The following is a 19,355-nucleotide window of genomic DNA, read 5'->3' as shown; positions in this document are numbered from 1 at the left end:
ACAGAGGTAGCCATGTTAAAAAAAAATGGGGGATGGGGACAGCCTCTGTTTGGTGATGGTGAGGGTGTTGGTTTTGGTTTTAACTTTTTGCAGATATGAAGTTAAAGAACAAAAGCTGGAGTTTTTCCCAAATGGAACCAGTGTACTTAAAAGGTGGATAGATGATAAGTGTCTGTACTTTTCCTTAATATTTCCTTTGCCTTGCTTATTTTGCTTCTGAAAACTTAGGTTTGACAGTTCTTGGGAAGACCTACGTAGGAGTGGACCTCCCCGACCTGCAGCACCTCAGGTTTTACATATTGGTAGCCAAGTAGCCACACTCTCCAAAGTGACTACATATTCTAGGTAGTTTTTTTTTCCTTTTTGGTATGTCTAAATTTTAATGCTGATGGTGCAATTAAATACTAAAATGGACTAAAAGGGAACAAGTGATCGTAGATTACAGAACTGACATCATTAATATATAGACAAGAAAGCTTGGCGTTCAGCTGTGGAACACCGCTTTACATTGATTTTATGTTTCTCTCTCTTTTTCTCTCTCTCTTTTGTTCAGATTCAAACATAAATATAGAGTTAGGGTCTATGCCTTCTATTTATTCGTTGTGATTTGGAAAGTCAGCTCCCTTGAGTTTGTTATAAGTCTACTGAATTAGAGCATCACTAGAGCATCACTAGAGCATCTCTAGAGCACTAGAGATCTTATGTTCTGGGTGCCCACACGTATTCTAAAGATATTGAGGTTACTTGTAAGATTGTACAGGACTGCACTCATGCTAAGTCCTTTTATATGAATATTTATGATACAATGCCATGAAAGAAATTCATTACAGTTTCCTTTTCTTTTTTAAATAGACTTAAGTTTCTTATTATTCTCCATTACTTCCCCCCAATAGTACCCATTGCCTGAAAGATGCAGAGTAATCGAGAAATTCACAATTGAGGCATTTGGTAACTTGATTCATCCACATTGCATGACACTCATGTTACCCTACTCTGACACTAATAGCATCTTTCTTTTCTCTTTTCTCGCCCCATTCTTTCTTTCCTAGCCATTCATGACAGTTGCTAAAACATAGCGCTACAGTTCAGTTAAATTATAGGCTTGGGAAAACATTATACTCAAACAACTCTGTATAATTTTTAAAAATGGCTTGCCACTGCTCTTTAATTTGCTTTCTAACGGTTTGTAAAGTTATAGCCAGTGGAACTAGGAATAATGGATTATCAAATCCTTCCGACAAGGAGAAAAGACCGTTTCAGACACCTGAGCTCTCATTTAAATTAACCTGAGTTGAGTTTGGCACATACTTGCTTTGTGTTGGAGGTGGCCACTGTCACCATTTGTGAAAAAAGTGGTCATAGAATGGTGAGAATGTTTATTAATAACTTGCACGCATAAAGGAGGAGGAGAGACCATAGGTTTCATGCTGTGCATTTTAGATTTTCTTTTTACTTAATAAAAAAGAAATTCTCAATTTCAAGTTGATAACCAACTTGAAAAATATCACAGCCCTAATGATGGAATGTTAATTCCTGTCCAGGTGTTTGACCTTTTCTAAAAGACCAAAGGAAAATATTATTATTTTAATCATAAGAGTTCTGGAAATAAAATTTTGTACCAGCATTTTTGAGTCTTGACAGAGCTAACTGAAAATAGGAGTATAGAACATTAGGGAGAGTGGTGTTTTAGTCATATTCACTTAAACTGTGCTGTTTATTTTACAGGGGTGCTTTTCTTCCCCAAAGAGGTTCATTCTCAATATTTTAAAGTTATTTCTTATTCCTTTTAATATGTATTGCTGCTTCTGAATAGGCAGCTGGTTGTACCTGCTTCTCTTGAAAGCACAGTCTCATTAAAATGTCAGGCTCTGGGTGTATATCATCTCTAAGGTAAAGCTCTTTACGTAGAGGCTTTTTAGAGAAATTGACATAACCTTCCTTTCTCTGCTTACAGAAATTCAAAACATCATGTTTAGATTTATTTTCTACTTAGATGCTGACAAATCAATCCTCACATGTGTGATGTATGATATTGATTTAACTTTAAATAGGATTAGAGTCAGAAGTTAAATACATTCAAAAGCATTTGTATCTCAAAAATCAGTTTTATGGAGGATTATATATCAAATTTTAATTTCCATGAGAAATCATAACAGTAAATAAATGACCTGACCTTCTGTTACACTTCTGTATTGTACCTTTATAATGTCTATTAATGTAGAATGTTTACTATCTGACCTTTATTATGCTACCTCTTCTCACTTTCCCTTTTTGTTCCTCTCCTCTTTTTTTCCCTTCCCTACCTATCAATTTAAGCAGCAACATAAGCAGTGTGGCAACAAGTTCTTTGGAAGGTTTTCGAAACTTTTCTACCTTCTCTTCTCCTGCTAGATACAGTGCTGCGGCTCTGAGCAGCGCAGCTGCTACTGTGTCTGCTGTTCTTGCTGCAAAAACCAGGTAGAGCTTTATGTGCAGGGTGTGTCTTGTGTGATTTCCAACACTTTTCACAGCCTTACAGGTCCCCTCAAAGAAGACATAGCCATTTGAAACAGTCACAGCTCTGTGTGAGACCTTGATTGTGTTGTGAACGTTTTACCCGGGTCATAGACCTCTCCCACAGTGTTTCTTACTGGTTTTTCTTTTTTTAAGTTTATTTTTTTTATTTTGAGAGAGACAGAGACAGCACAAGTGGGGGGAGGGGCAGAGAAAGAGGGAGAGAGAATCCTAGGCAGGCTCTGCACTGTCAGCACGGAGCCCAAGGCAGGGCTTGAACCCATGATACCGTGAGATCATGACCTGAGCCGAAACCAAGAGTCGGACGCTTAACTGACTGAGCCACACAGGCACCCCTGTTTTTTCTTTAAATCTGGTTTTTCTTTAAATCACCTGTTCATCTCTTTCCATTACTGCCATTTGTCTAGGATACTTCTCAGTTGCATGTTGTGGGGTTTGTATAATTTTTAGTTTTTCATAATCTGAAACAGAATGAACTATCAGTAGATATTTTAAGTTTCTATTGGTATTCTCTTCTCCCACAAACTGATTGTATTTGAGGGTGATCTAGTCAAACTATTCTAACACCCCTCCTCCCCCAAAAAGAATAGTAACTTTTTATTTTTGTGAGATTCTGTTTTTACATAATGTCTAGTAGTCTTTATAGCTTTACATGCTTTCTAAAAGATTGTCTCAATCTAAACTTTGGTGAAAATCTAGTCATTTCCATATGAATGAGTCAAATAATAGAATACTCTTTGCCCTTCTTTTTATCCTCTTTCTACTGCTTTGTTTTTTCTGCCTGTCTGTAAAATGCTTCTGTCTGTAGCTCTTTCTGAAAATGTTTCCAATCATAGACTGTAAAAACTACTTTTTGCTATTGGTCCTGTGATGTTTTGTCTTAAACCTCTTTCTGAATGCTCACCAGGCTCTCCAGTCCTGATAAATATCACACACTCTTGGATGCACTTAGCATCAGCCCTGTTTCCAAGCCTTTAGCTTTTTCGTACCTCCAGGCCTCCAGGAAGTCAACTGGCTCTATCCATGTTAAGGAAGCAAGGTACTGTGGCAGCGCATATCACAGTGGTGGTTTGCTGTGAAATATACTGCTTTCTCTCTAACACTTAACCACTATATTAATAAGCCAGATGAGAAAGTCCTAGAGCGGATTTGTGTTCAGTTTTAAATTAACTGTAAATTCAGTGCAATGCTTATTGCATAAGCATGTTATTTTGTATGGTCATTAACTTTCCTTTTAACCCCTTGTGACATTTTTTAATAGCACATTTGATGTTGGTATGAAATTATTAGTAGTTTTGCAAGTATTTAAATTATAGTGGAACCCTTTTATTGCGTGCATGTAGCTCTACTAGAATAATCAAATGTTTAGTAAGATATACCTTTATACCTTTTGCAGAAATGAAAAAGAATAATAAAACAATTCATTTTGATTGGCTACTACTTATAGTACTTAATACGAAGTTTTTACTGGGGCAAACAACAATTTCACCATATCTGGGAAATTCTGAAACACAAAATTAATTTTTTTACTAAACTTAACCATGATGCCAAAAATTATTAGGCATAATATAAAAAATAAAAATATCCCAAGTGTTCACTAAAGGTGTAATCTTAATGAAATAACTGTATAAAATCATTTCTGATGGAACATAAAATTAATGATGGGGTATACAACAAGACTATAATTAGTAAAAACCTGATATGATTTGGGCCATCCACTGATTATGTGTTTAGAGCCTATCCACTGCTATGGAGGTTTTCAATATACTTAATTATGACTTTTTAGGAGGATGTTTAAATAGAGGGAGAGAGATCATTGTCCATTTTTCTCTAAGGAAAAAAAACCTCCCCAAATAATTTTATATTTGTGGAATTGTGAGTGTTAATTGAGCAGAAATCTTTCATCATCAGAGCTAACTCTGTACAGAGACAGGCTACTGACCACACTGAGAATAAAAAGTCCCTTAGAGAACTTAATGGAATGTTCTAGATATTCTCTCCAGAAAAGTACCTATTGCATTTTTAAAAAACTAAGTGACCAATGATATGTTTTGATTGATATCAAGTGGAGATGGGATGGGGAAAACGGAAATAAGATGGAGAAAAATACTAGTTATGAGACAATATTCCCTTCATTAGTGCCATGCTCAGTCAGCCCTTATCTTCATATTCCAGTAAGTTATTTTGCACTCACTATTTAATATAAAAGAATAACATTAAAATTCTTGCAACCCTTGCTTGATGAGAGAATTTTAATGTTTGTTTTCATTTACCATTGCAAAAACAAGGACAGTTTTGACATTTTCATACATAGCTTTTACATGCAGTCTGTCTTTAAGTAGAGATAGATTATTCTGAAATAAGTGAATCCTAGATAGTTTTCCCTTCAAGTAAAACATTTTGTTGTTTAAATAAACTTCTTGTTTAAAAAACAAAAAAGATGTGCATGCAGTAATGGGCTGACTGACACTATCCATGCAATAGGCACAAACTAAACATATTTCGGTATTTGGGAAGGGAAATGATTTTCAACAAGATAAGTGAGTTGGCATTCTACAACAGCAGGAACATTTGGTTCTCTGAGGAGACCTTAGTGAACTTAAGTGAGAAAAAAAAGCAGTTGGGACAGTCACATGTCTTATCTCTTATTTTTCCTTTTCTAAGAGAATAATCTCTAAAATTATAATAAAGTATAGTATACCACCAAACTTGTTTCTTTCTATTGTAGTATATTCAGCATTTTGAATTTTGATACAAAAAAGTCTTAAGGTAAAAAATTTTGCTTAGGAAAAAATTTCTTGCAAACACAGTTCAGGAAGGAAGGAGGCTCATGGCTTCTCTCTTTGTCTAGGTCGTTTTTTAGAGTTTTGACAGAAGAATGCTTATAATGATGATGATCCTTCCAGAAATATTCCTTTCCTACTACTTCAGAGTCTACTAGTATATTAATTTTTTGGTAACACTTTAGCCAAAAACTGTTTAGTTTAAACATTGATAATTAAACCTGTGATGTATGGTTGGGTTTTTTTAAAAAATTAAATATATAATTAGAATAAAATTTACCTCAGGAGTATTTTTTGAACAGTTTTTCCGTTGAAAATAAACAAAATTTCCAACTGTTGTCAATCTGCAGCCGAAATTTATTTGTTGTAATAGTTAAACAAATGTGGGAAAGGAATGTAAACTCAAAATAAATCAGGTTCCAGACACTGAAAGTTCACTTTTCTTCCTTTTTCTTTTTTCTCAACAGGTCAGTTTTGTAAAGAAACCTTTGCTCTGTTAGTGTGTTTTTCTGTGTTGAGTTTTTGTAATATGAAACAAACACTTTGGTATTCTTGAGATGGAAGTCATTTCCATTTAATATTTCAGTGCTTATTTATTTGACAGACTAGTAAAAATGACTATATTTGATCCTTAGCTTTTGTGGAATTAGCTAAAGGTATTTATGGATTTATTCTGGTTTGCTTATTAGAATCCTTTAGAAGGCATTTTAATTTTGTTTAGAATATAGGTATATCTTCAACAACTTAAATTTAGAAAAAATATATATGAGTCATAATTCCAGAAATAAGATACTAATCTAAGTAATCATGCCACTGTATTAATAAATTAGTCATTAATTAAAAATATTTTTCTGTTAGTGATTATTATAACATTTTATTCCCAAATATAAAATAATATAGCCAGTGGCTTTATTAACTCTTTAATCTTCAGTACAGCGATACCTATTGTTTATGTATTTTCTCTAAGTAGTAGCTAATACTAAAAATTAGGAAAAAAGAAGTTAGCTTTTTTACGGACCTAAGCATTATTTATTCAGATATATGATTGTCTCAATAAAACCTAATATTCTTTCATTACTACATTAAATTTTTTAAGTAGAGATCTATTTCCCCTGGGAATGTTGAGCTCTGCTGACAGTCCTGAATTTAAACGTAAATGGAACAGCTTTCTTTCTTATAATTTAGAACTTTTTAAAAAGTTTATTTATTTATTTTTGAGAGAGAGTGAGAGTGAGCAGGGGAGGGACAGAGAGAGGGAGAGAGAGAGAATCTCAAGCAGCCTCTGAACTGTCAGCACAGAGCCTGGAACTCATGAACCATCAGATCATGACCTAAGCCAAAATCATGAGTTGGATGCTTAACTGACTGAGCCACCCAGGTGCCCCTAGAATTTTATAAGGTCTGTCTTTATAATTTCCTGCTCACACTTTGTATCTAAAGAGTATTGTTTAAGATTTAAACATCTTAGGGGCACGTGGGTGGCTCAGTCGGTTGAGCCTCCAACTTCGGCTCAGGTCATTATTTCAACGGTTCGTGATTTTGAGCACCGCGTTGGACTCTGTGCTGACAGCGCGTAGCCTGGAACCTGCCTCAGATTCTGTGTTTCCCTCTCTCTGCCCCTCCCCCACTCAATTCTGTCTCTCTCTCAAAAATAAACATTAAAAATTTTTTTAAAAAATAAAGAAGGTGATGGCTCTGTTACACTTGAATTTGAGAGAACAATAATAGGGAATGATATTTCAAGAAAGTTAAACTAGCTCTAGTATGATTTTTCAAAACTGTTTAGTGTCAGAGGCACCCCAGGACCACCCCCAGGTTTGATGATTCACTAGAGGACTTACAGAACTGGGTATATAGTTGTACTTATGACTAAGATTTATTATGGTACAAGAACACAAAGCAAAATCAGCAAGGGGAAAGGGTACATGGGATCAAGTCCAGAAGAAAAGACACTCAAGTTTCCAAAAGTCCTTTCTCAGTGAGGTCACACAGGATGTGTTCCTTCCTATAGCAGTGAGCTGTGACAAAACGTGCACAATGTTGTTTACTGGAAAAGCTCATTAGCAACTGAGTACGTAAGACAAACTTTTTTTTTTTAACTTTTTTTTTGATGTTTATTTTTGAGAGAGGAAGACAGGGAGAGACAGAATGTGGGCAAGCAGGGCAGGGGCAGAGAGAGAGAGACACAGAATCTGAAGCAGGCTTCAGGCTCTGAGCCATCAGCACAGACCCCAACTTAGGTCTGGAACCCATGAACCATGAGATCATGACCTGAAGTCAGACGCGAGCTGAAGTCAGACGCTCAACTGACTGAGCCACCCAGGCGCCCAAGACAAACTTTTATTGGGGCTCCTTATTTTGTCACCCTGTGCCTAGTTTATACCGTGAGTCCAGACTCTCAGAAGGAAAGCAGGTGTTCAGCATAAACCATGTTGTTTATACAGTTTAGGCACAGTGAGCTACTCTTATCTTTTAGAAAAAAAGTTTTATATGATTGTAGGAAACTGTTTACCGGCCAAGTTCTCAAATGCCAGTTAGAGGCCAACCTTACAAGTGGCCTTCCTAAGACTAGGCAGTTTCAGGTCTGCTTTGTTAGTTTTCATCCCAGATTCAAGAGCGTTGGAAAAATTAGGTATTCTTTTTTTTTTTTTTCCTAAGTTTACTCATTTTTTTTGAGAGAAAAGGAGAGAGAGAGAGAGAGAGAGATTGAGGAAGAGAGAGAGAGAGAGAAAGGGGCAGAGAGAAAGAGGGAGAGAGGATCCTAAGCAGGCTATAGGGCTCAATCTCATGAACCTTGTGATCTTGACCTGAGCTGAAATGAAGAGTTGGATGCTCAATCGACTGAAGTCACCCACACCACCCCAGGTGCCCAGGAGCCCCTAGAATGGTAGTAGAGTGGTCATGATTGAATTTGAAATTTCTTTTCATTGAAATAATCTCAACCGAAGCAGTATAATTAAGGGCACTTATTTCACTGGTCATTAATTAGTATCCTATCTTTATTGATCTATTCCTCCAGCTGTTTGTTTCAATTATGGAAGGACTTGAGTTTCTGTGCATGGAATTATTTAAGCAACCAGTACCTTGATTTTTGTTCAGAAGTTAGTATAATGTATTCTTATTGTTGTTACAATAATTATTATTGTGATACTTCACTTGAGAGGAACTGCTATAGTATTATATCATTCCAAAGTACATATTTTATAATTTGAGCTACTTAAAATGAATTTTTTTGAAATGACAATATGTAATTATAAATAACAAATGACAGGGTAATAAAAAGCCATATGGTCTTCTAAGTCAAACTGGAACCAGCACAGATGAGGCCTCCTGTTATGCAAGTAAATAACTTTGAGTGAGGACAGTGGCGGTTTTGTCTTGTTTATCTGTGTTATGAACATACAACATTGTATGTTCTATTAAGCAGGGGATGTTATCTCTTGTTTACCACTCTGTGGCCAGTGCTGAGCACAATGTCTGGCATGTAATAGGTGCTTAAATGTTTATTCAATGAATGAATAAGTGAGTAAGTATGTGAGTGAAAAGAGTGACTGTTAAGATGTCAGGAAAACTTAGTTCATAAAACTCCAGAAGAATGTGAGAAGGAGGGGGAAGAGATATCTATGCCATTTCATAGAGATTATCAGGGATTCTTTACTAATTGTTTTAATCCAGGTGACTCTTCTGAAATGTTGAAATAAGAATAGGAAGAGAGAAATAGCTTCTTTTTTGAAGGGATTGGGTGTAACAATGTTTTAATAGCCTAATTTCTCCTGGTAGACCTTTTAAAGAGAATTTGCAAAGTAGTGAACAAATGTAATCTGATTCCTTTCCTCCTTTCCTGTTTTGTTTTGTTTGTTTCAAAGAAAGATAGTCCCTCAGTCACGGTTTTCTTTTTTAAAATATCCATTAATATTTTTATTTTCCTTAGAGATTTAATAGATTGAGAAAAGAAAGGCTTATTGCTAAGTCAGACTGCTATCACTTCACCAAAGCGTTTCCTTGTTTCCTTTCTAGCAACACCCAGGAGACTCCTCAGCAATTGGTCCCATCAGTAGCTTCAGCTCGGAGCATGCCTGAGAGACAGGAGAGCCCAGCGGCCACTAGACCAGGGGTGGCTGGTCTCACAACTGCTGCTGCCTTCAAACCTCCAGGATCCACCAACGTTATCAAATCTCCAAGCTGGCAACAGCCAAACCAAGCAGGTGGGCCAAAGAAATCCCTTGCTTTTTGTTTTTCTTAAGTGTAATTATGAAAATATCTTCTAGGACGTATGATAGAATTCACTGGCGAAACCCATTCTTGACCATCTCAGCTTTAAAAAGGACTGCATAGACTAGCTATAGCTAGTTTCCTCTGAGGTGTCTCATAAACGTTCTGTGTGTGTGTTCGATAGAGTTGCCATTTGCTACTCATAATTATAGCAATTTCTTTGTTTCCCAGATTACTCAAGAAACATGTGTGAATTGTAAACTTGGGGTCTTACTAACGAACTGTATTGATGGAAGTTTAGCCTTGGAAATACAGCATTTTAGTTTTGATGATATATACAAAATAACAACAACAGAAGCATTTATTGTCATCAACCACTGAAGAAGGAATCTTTGCCTTCTTGTCATCTGAAGATTTATGAGGCAGAATTGCAAGAAGGTTACAGTACCAAAAAGAGCACATATTTTATTTTATTTTAATTCTATTTAATTTTAATTTATTTAAGTACAGTTGACATATAACGTTATGTATTTTCAGCTGTACCACATAGTGTTTTGACAGTTCTATACATTATGCTGTACTCACCACAATAAATGTAGTTACTGTTTGTCACCATATAACATATTATTGACCATAGATACCCTATGCTGTACTTTTTATCCCTGTGACTTATTTTATAACTGGAAATTTGTACTTGTTAGTCCCTTTCACCTATTTCACCCAGCCCCTCAGTGCCCTTACCCTCTGGCAACCACCATTTAGTTCTCTGTATTATGATTCTGTGTTTATTTATCTGTTTATTCATTTTTTTTTTTAATTCCACACATAAGTGAAATCCTATGGTATTTGTCTTTCTCTGACTTATTTACCCTCCAGGTCCATCCATGGTGTTACCAAAAGGCAGGATCTCATTCTTTTTTATGGCTGAGTTCTATTATATATATATATATATACACACCACGTCTTTTTTATCCGTTCATCTGTTGATGGACACCTGGGCTGCTTTCACATGTTGGTTATTATAAATAATGCTACAGTAAACAAAGGGATTGCATATATTTTTTTGAAATAATATTTCTGTTTTCTTTGGGTAAATACCCAGTAGTGGAATTACTAGATCATATGATATTTCTATTTTTAGGTTTTTGAGGAATGTCCATACTCTTTTCCACCGTGGTTGAACCAAATTGCATTCCCACCAGTAGTGCACAAGAGTTCCCTATTCTCCATATCCTTGCCAACACTTGTTATGTCTTGTCTTTTTGATTTTAGCCATTCTGACAGGTGGAAGGTGAGATGTCATTGTGGTTTTGATTTGCATTTGCCTGGTGATTAGTGATGTTGAGCATCTTTTCATGTGTCTCTTGGCATCCGTATGTCTTCTTGGAAAAATTTTTATTGAAGTCCTCTGCCCATTTTTTATCGGATTATTTGTTTTTTGGTGTTGACTTGTTTAAATTCTTTATATATCTTAGATATTAACACCTTATTAGATAGATCATTTGCAAATATCCTCTCCCATTCAGTAGGTTGCCTTTTCATTTTATTAATGATTTCCTTCCTTGATTTTGGTGTAGTCCCAATAGTTTATTTTGGCTTTTGTTTTCCTTGCCAGAGAAGATGTAACTAGAAAAATGTTGTGAAGCCTGATGTCAAAGAGATTACTGCCTGTGTTTTTTAAGGAGTTTTAGGGTTTCAGGTCTCACAGATCTTTTTCTTTTTTTTTTCTTTTTTTTAACATTTTTTTTATTTTTTGAGAGACAGAGCATGAGCAGGGGGAGGGGCAGAGAGAGAGAGGGAAACAGAATCTGAAGCAGACTCCAGGCTCTAAGCTGTCAGCACAGAGTCTGACATGGAGCTCAAATCCATGAACCTGAAATCATGACCTGAGCTGAGCTGAAGTCACCCAGGTGCCCCACAGGTCTCACAGATCTTTAATCTGTTTTGAGTTACTTTTCTGTATGGTATAAGAAAGTGGTCCCCTTTCATTCTTTTGCATTTAATTGTCCAGTTTTCCCAGGAATATTTATTGAAGAGATTAAACTATCTTTCCCCCTATTGTGTGTTCTTGACTCCTTTGTTGTAGATTAATTGATCGTATAAGCATGGGTTTCATTCTGGGATCTGTATCTATTATTCCATTGATCTGTGTGTCTGTGTTTTTGCCAGCCAGTACCATACTGTTTTGACTACTATAGCTTTGTGGTATACTTTAAAATCTGGGGCTATGGGGCACGTGGATGGCTCAATCAGTTCAGCCATTGACTCTTGATTTCAGCTCAGGTCATGATCTCATGGTTCATGGGATCGAGCCCCACATTGGTCTCTGCACTGACAGTTCAGAGCCTGCTTGGGATTCTCTCTTTCCCTCTCTCTTTGCCCCTCCCCTGCTCTGAAAAATAAATAAATAAACTTAAAAAAAATTGGGACTGTGATACCTACAGCTTTGCTCCTTTTTCTCAACATTGCTTTGTCTATTCAGGGTCTTCTCTTTTTCTATACAAATTTTAGAATTGTTTGGTCTAGTTTTGTGAAAAATACTATTTGGATTTTGATAGGGATTGTATTGAATCTGTAGATTGTTTGAGTAGTATGGATATTTTTAACAATAGTAACTCTCCCAGTTCATGAATATAGAATACCTTCCCATTTGTTTGTATAATCTTCAGTTTCTTTCATCAGCGTTTATAGTTTTCAGAGTTCACAGTTCTTTTACCTTCTTGGTTAAGTTTATTTCTAGGTATTTTATTATTTTTGGTGCAGTTGCAAATGGGATTATTTTCTTTATTTCTCTTTCTGGTAGTTCATTAGTGTATAGAAATGCAACAGATTTTTGTGCATTAATTTTGTATCCTGCAACTTTACTAAATTTTTTTATTAGTTCTGAGAGTTATTTGGTGGAGTTTTTAGGCTTTTCTATACATACTATCATGTCATCTGCAAATAGTGACAGTTTTACTTCCTCCTTCCCAGTTTGGATGCCTTTTATCTCTTGTCTGATTGCTGTGACGAGGACTATGATATGTACTATGTAGAATCAAAATGGGGAGAGTGGACATTCTTGTCTTGTTCTTGATCTTTGAAGAAAAGCTGTTAGCTTTTCACCATTGAATATGATGTTAGCATTGGGTTTGTCATAAACAGCCTTTATTATGTGAAGGTATATTCCCTATAATTCTACTTTGTGGAGAGTTTTTATCATGAACAGATGTTGAACTTTGTCAAATACTTTTTTCTGCATCTAATGAGATGATCATGTGGTTTTTATCCCTCATTTTATTATAGAGAGAGAGCATTCGAATAATAAGAGGGAACAACCTGGGCTTTATCTGGAAACCTGAATTTTCAATCACTTCTACCAATAGCTTTAAGTAAAGTCACTTAACTTCTTTGACCCTCTGTTTTCTGATCTGTAAAATCAAGGCAGACTAAATAATCCCGTTTCTCCTAAAATGAATAAAAGTGATAGTTACAGGACTAAAGGACTCCTCTTAACAAGAATATGGGATCATATACTTAAGTGCCTCTAGTTCCAAACCCTCAGCCTTCATCTCTTCTCACTCTTTACACTCCCTGGATGATCTGTCATCCAGATTCCTTTTACAACCTAGCCACTGATAATTTAGGGTCCTCTCAGTCCTGAACTCCATATCCTCAAATTTGTTGACCTACTTGCTGTTTCCATGTGGCACCTTAAATGCAGCATGTCCAGAAATATTATTACCTAACCCTGGGAATGGTACATCCACTAGTCACCAAAGCTCCAGTGTAATCTTGAGACCTCCCACCTCTTACACCCACGTTTTCACAGTAACTAACACCTAATGATTTTACGTCTTAGTATTTCTCAAGTTTCTTCTCTCCTCTCTGTGGTGAGAGCCATTGCCTTGGTCCGAGCTTTTGTCATTGCAAACAGCTTGTAAGTAGTTTCCCTGTCTTCTTCTCACCCCATCAGTCTGTCCTCCATACTGCAGCAGATACCTTTGTAGAACTCTGATTTGCCCATGTTCCTCTCCTGTTGCAGATGCTTTACTGTGTTTCTCCATCCCTTAACTTACCACGGAAGTCCACTTTCACTTTGGCTCCTGCTAACTTCTCAGTGTCGTCTCCCACTGCTTCCAATTTGTAATCTGTGCCGTAGCCTTACTAAAGCATCTCAAGTTACTGACCCATGCCATGCTACCTTGCCTTAGAATGCTCTAGTCCTTCTTTAGAGAATGTGCTTTTTACTTAGACTGCTACTGAATTCTAGCCTTTCCTCATCAGTGTTGGGAAAAGTATTGATTGAATATATAGAAGGGTCTGCTTTTAAATATATATATGTATATTTTAAGAATTGCTTTAATGATTGATCATTTATTATTATTTAAGACTCATTTTACAGTTGTAAGAGTGATTTTTTAGTTAATTTAGGAATTCTATCTTTTGATTTGTAATTTTCCAGTGTTTAAACATATCAGACACTAACTTTGTTTATTATTAATAAATTATCTTTAGACAAATACTAATTATTTATATTAAAATTTATTTCATAGTGTCATTTTGAATGGTTTTGAATTATTATGTGTTACTAATTTTGCAAGGATAAGCTAAAATTTTTTGTCAGAGGGGAAACAACAAATAGGCCATTGCTTATGGTCTGGACTATTTTAAAGAAATGACTGTCGTCTTACTTTCAAAAACTTAAAATATTCAGGGGCACCTGGGTGGCTCAGTCGGTTAAGCGTCCGACTTCAGCTCAGGTCACGATCTCGCGGTCCGTGAGTTCAAGCCTGCGTCGGGCTGTGGGCTGATGGCTCAGAGCCTGGAGCCTGCTTCTGGTTCTGTGTCTCCCTCTCTCTCTGCCCCTCCCCCATTCATGCTCTGTCTCTCTCTCTGTCTCAAAAATAAATAAACGTTAAAAAAAAAAACATTTAAAAAAAAAACAAAAATAAAAAACTTAAAATATTCAGTCTGATATCATTAGCTTCTGAAATTTCTAGAACTGTTAATTGATTTAGCAAAACCTGTTCTCTTGGGGGAAAATGCCGACATCTCAACCCCATAGTTTGTTGTTGTTGTTTTTTAATTTTTTAATGTCTTTTTTGTTTTTTAATTTTTGAAAGAGCACAAGTGGGGGTGGAGGTGGGCAGAGAGAGAGGGAAAGAGGATTCGAAGCGGGCTCTGCACTGACAGGCTGACAGCAGCCAGCCCGATGTGGGGCTTGAACTCCAGAACCGCGAGATCATGACCTGAGCCAAAGTCAGATGCTCAACCGACTGAGCCACCGAGGCGCCTCCAGCCCATACATTTTTAATTATTTACCACTTACTTGAAGTTTATCTATGACTGGATATTTGCTGCAATTATTTTGTATGTGCATTAGAATATAGAGAGTAATTTTAAGAAAAATCTCTTTGGTGTAGTAATTGGAAGGGAACAGGAGAATGTTTCTTAAAAGTGAGGGAAAAACTATATGAGTTAGAAACTAACATTAACTTTGTGCACTGCAGAGGGCAGAAAATATATGTACTGCTTTTGGAAATTCAGAAACTGTGGTTAAAATAACCACTCTTTTAAAGTGAAAAGAAAAAATCCCAATTGAGGTGGAACTCCTGGAGAATACACTACAGCAAAATTACCACAAGAGGGCAACAGAATCCTGTCTTCTCTGAGTGTAATTTGCAGTTAATCAAAGCAGTCAAATAACACAACTATAATCATGATTCATATGGTTAGTATTTAAAATACTGTACTTCTTACAGAAAATACAAGTGAATTTAATTTGAGCAAAACTATAGCAGTATAAAATACTACACATTATATAATGTTAGAAAGCATTAATATTACAAAAAGAAAACACGTTTTGCCATTGTGAATCATAGTTGAATTATGTCGTGATGCTTAGCTCAAATTAGAAAATATTTGCAGAACTCTTGCTGTTTATCTTGCTCTAGGTGCTGCAAACTGGCATTTAATGTGTACTATGCAATGTAAAAGTTACTTATTTTACACTATTTTGTAAAAATTGTAAAACAAATGTAAAATGCCCAGCCATGCAAATTGTTGTATTCCACTCTACCTAATAGTATACCATGAAAAACAAAACAAAAAGACCTCAGCATCTATTCTTACTCTTTGATAAGTTTAAGAGCATTCTAATGCAAATGAAAAGGTTATTTGATTTACAAGGGGAGAGCTGTCTCATTGGGGGTTCTCATGTTCTTCATGGTTCACCTGTGAAAACTACATTGTGAAAACTACACATTGTGTAGTTTCACATTGTGAAAACTACAATGAAGGGGAGGCAAAAGCTGGAGAGGCCAGTTGCTGGCGGGTGGACTCAGAATAAAACATTGGTTTCTCTCACACAGAATTTCAGGCTTCTTTCTCTTGATAGTTTATAGCTGTGCTCTAATGTGGGGGATAAAGATCCCCCCCAAATCATTCAAATAGTGACTCTTATCAATGATGTCGTTTTAGCATAATTCCTAAAGTTGTGTGAGAAGGATGAGATAAAAATTACTAAATTGCAGTCTATAACTGGCTTGGTTGATCATGAAATCAGTTTAATGGATTATAGCCAGTATTTTCATTAAAAAATAAAATAAAATAGGGGTGCCTGGGTGGCTTAGTCAGTTGAGCATCCAAACTCTTGATTTTGGCTCGGGTGATGATCCCAGGGTCGTGGGATCGAGCCCCGCTTTCCAGCTCTGCGCTGAGTGTGGTCTGCCTGAGATTCTCTCTCCCTCTACCCTTCTCCCTGGCTTGTGTGCATGTGCACACACACTCACTCTCTCTCTCTCTCTCAAAAATAATTTAAAATAAATGAAATAAAATAGAAGATATAAGAATATTTTAATGTATTAAGTATTTTACGTAGTAAGGGTAGGTATCATGTTAGGAAAATGTGGTTTTAGTTTATACATGCATGGAAGTAAGTATACAAACATGTATTTTGGGTCACAGTGTTTCTTACTATGTTTTAGTAGTTAAAACACTTGGAAGCCATTTATTTAAATAAGTATTAGACATACTTTTGTATATCAGATGAGTAATGTAGTTTGGAAATGATAGCCCTCCCCAAACTGCATTGAAAGGGCTGATTGAATTTTTAACACCTACTAGTGTGTTCTGAATCTGTCATAGGATTCCATTACTTCCCCTGAAGTTCTGACTTTGAATCTTAGATCCTTTCATTTGTGATGTTATATAGCTTGTGTTACCCAAGAACTTAGTAATGCTATACCAGTTGATAAAGAGTAACTAGGTGTATTTGTAACAGCATTATAGTTTGATCGGATCATCTTCTTTTTCTCAGGCATGTATTTTAACATACACCACCACACATATACAGACTTGTCCGTGACTGGCAAAGACCTGACTATTTTAGGATGCAGGGCGTTCAGGAGTTCATAGTCTGCATGAAAGTGTTAAGACACAAAAGAAGTAAGAATCCAAGCTTGAGTTTTATGTAAGCTGGCAAATACTGCTTCCTACTTGCCCTGTGCCTTTAATACTTTCATAATTCAGATATAGTAGTCCCTTTGGAAATATTAACTTGATCTAGGAAGATACATAAAAGGTGACATTCTTCTTGTTGGTTTTCAGAATTGGGGATTTATACTTTTTTAAACTTACATTTTAATTCACTATATTTGTATGTCTAATAGATTTTGTAATGCTTGAAATCTTCACATTGAATATAATTAATAAGTGGTTAGATAGGTATTTTCAAGCCTTCATAAGTTTTATGGTTTAACTTACAAATATGTTCCCGTGTTTATGTAGGTGATCTAATTTGCTGTGTAATGTTTTCCCTAGACTCTCTGTAGGTTATGGATTCCATATTGGGTAAGTTTAGTTCATTTGATGCAAATATAAAATACTACTGTCTTACCAAATATAGTCAGATATTCTTCACAAATCCAGTCTTAAAGTCATGAGGAGCCATTAGATTTTGGAAGCACATCAGTTTTCTAACTTTAGTTTAATTATACAGAAAATGAGAATGTCTAATTCATTAAGATTAGGGCTGTTGTTCCTCGAACCCACTTTGCTGACAGGGAGTGGCTCTGAAAAATAGGAGTGCCTCCCCTGTGGGGCATGAAATTCAGAAGGCCAGGGGTGTTCCCTAAATGGAGCATTTGAGCCTTCAGTTTCTTTATCTGTTACAATAAGAGGCTAAAAGAGTCCCCCATAACATTGTTGTTATGTACGTATACATATATACACAAACGATATAACACATATTGAAGTTTGTGGTACATAGACGGGTACTCAAGAAAGATTAAGTTTTTACCCCTCTCTTCCTGGTAGTGACAGCATTAATAACTTACACTGTTACCATCTAGCAGAACAGTTCTGCTCCTGTGACTTCTCTGCTTGAAAATGTTTTGGGCTCTCTGCTTCCCACACATTAAATGTTTGGCTTCTTAACAGAGCTTATGGTCCCTTTATTGCCTTGTGCCAACCTTCTTCTCCAGCCTATTTTGTAATACAGTTCTTCACGTTCTCTGCAGTCGTGTCACACAGTTCAAGAGTTCATACCATTCCTTGGGCACACACCTCTGTCCTTGGTAAAGCTGCTCCTTTTATTTAAATGCTTTTCCACTCTTCTACCCCTGAAAAATTTCTCTTCACTCTTTGAGACCAGATGTTATCTCCTTTGTGAACCTTTCCTGAGCCCTCTGAATAATTGGCTATTCTTTCTCTCTGTCCCTACAAAATGTTGATGATGGCTTTATTATAGCATCCATCATATTCATTGTAATTGTTTACATATGTGTCTTTTACCACTGTTTTTAGATCCCCTTAAGGACAGGGACCAAGTCTTACTACTCTTTGTTGTACAGTACCTAAACAATACCCAGCACAGTTCCTAGGCCTTTGGTAAATGTCAGTGGCTGAGTAGGTAAGTGGGTGGATAGGTCGGTTTGTCTTATTTTGAACATCTTCTTCGTATATTTTGAGGAATTCACAGGACGTTGTTCTTTCCTCCTACCAGACTTGAAATTCCCACTAGTCATTGAGCAAAGGTGGACGTGCTGTCTGCCAAAGGCTGCCATTAAAAACTACACATATGCCCAGGGAGCAGAGGACTCCACTCTCTTTGAAGCATTAAACTGCCATTAAGACTTTAGAGTTGTGTGTGTACAGTACTATAACTAGTACTGTATTATTTATTTCCAGTAACTAAAAAATTAGTAATAGATCTGAAGCCCTGTTTTCTTTTTTTTTTTTAATTTTTTTTTTTTTAACGTTTATTTATTTTTGAGACAGAGAGAGACAGAGCATGAACAGGGGAGGGGCAGAGAGAGAGGGAGAGACAGAATCTGAAACAGGATCCAGGCTCTGAGCGGTCAGCACAGAGCCCGACGCGGGGCTCGAACTCACAGACCGTGAGATCATGACCTGAGCCGAAGTCGGACGCTTAACCGACCAAGCCACCCAGGCGCCCCTGAAGCCCTGTTTTCTTAAAAAATATGGGAATATATGGCCTATAAGGAACCAAGCAGTGGAATGCAGAGGAAATATTAGGCATAGTTGTTCATTTTATCAAGGTGGACAAATTAACTTGGATGCAAAGCACCAGTAAATAATAGAAATTAGCAAAAAAAGGAGCAAAGAGTTGTCAGATTACAAGTTCCAGATCAGACAAGGAGGTCTTAATGGAGACTGAAGAAAGATACCAGTAAAGTTCCAATGATACAATCTTGATATACAATATTTGTTTATATTAGTTTATAGTGGAGTCATATTTTATGCAAGAATAAGGTGTTCATGTTTATGCCTAAAGCAAAATCGTATCACATAGCAGTGCCCCTTGAATATTTTTAGGAAGAGGCCAAGTTGGAGAGGGAGCAA

At 36.3% G+C, this 19,355-nt stretch overlaps 1 protein-coding gene across 15 annotated transcripts in view; it reads left to right on the top strand.

Annotated features, from left to right (window-relative positions):
• PDLIM5 (PDZ and LIM domain 5) overlaps positions 1 to 19,355 on the top strand; it is a 221,504-nt gene that overhangs the window by 157,583 nt on the left and 44,566 nt on the right. For 9 of the 15 annotated variants that reach the window (XM_053217127.1, XM_053217126.1, XM_053217125.1 and 6 more), the window contains 4 exons: positions 229 to 345; positions 2,317 to 2,457; positions 3,422 to 3,553; positions 9,315 to 9,502. In XM_053217127.1, coding sequence (XP_053073102.1) covers positions 229 to 345; positions 2,317 to 2,457; positions 3,422 to 3,553; positions 9,315 to 9,502 — 578 coding nt within the window. The remainder of the gene's footprint in view (positions 1 to 228; positions 346 to 2,316; positions 2,458 to 3,421; positions 3,554 to 9,314; positions 9,503 to 19,355) is intronic. The other 6 variants (XM_027060960.2, XM_027060955.2, XM_027060930.2 and 3 more) reach the window with 3 other exon arrangements.

Source organism: Acinonyx jubatus, chromosome B1, assembly GCF_027475565.1.
Source record: "Acinonyx jubatus isolate Ajub_Pintada_27869175 chromosome B1, VMU_Ajub_asm_v1.0, whole genome shotgun sequence".
Classification (NCBI taxonomy): domain Eukaryota; kingdom Metazoa; phylum Chordata; class Mammalia; order Carnivora; family Felidae; genus Acinonyx; species Acinonyx jubatus.
This window is presented reverse-complemented; position numbering and strand designations above follow the sequence as displayed.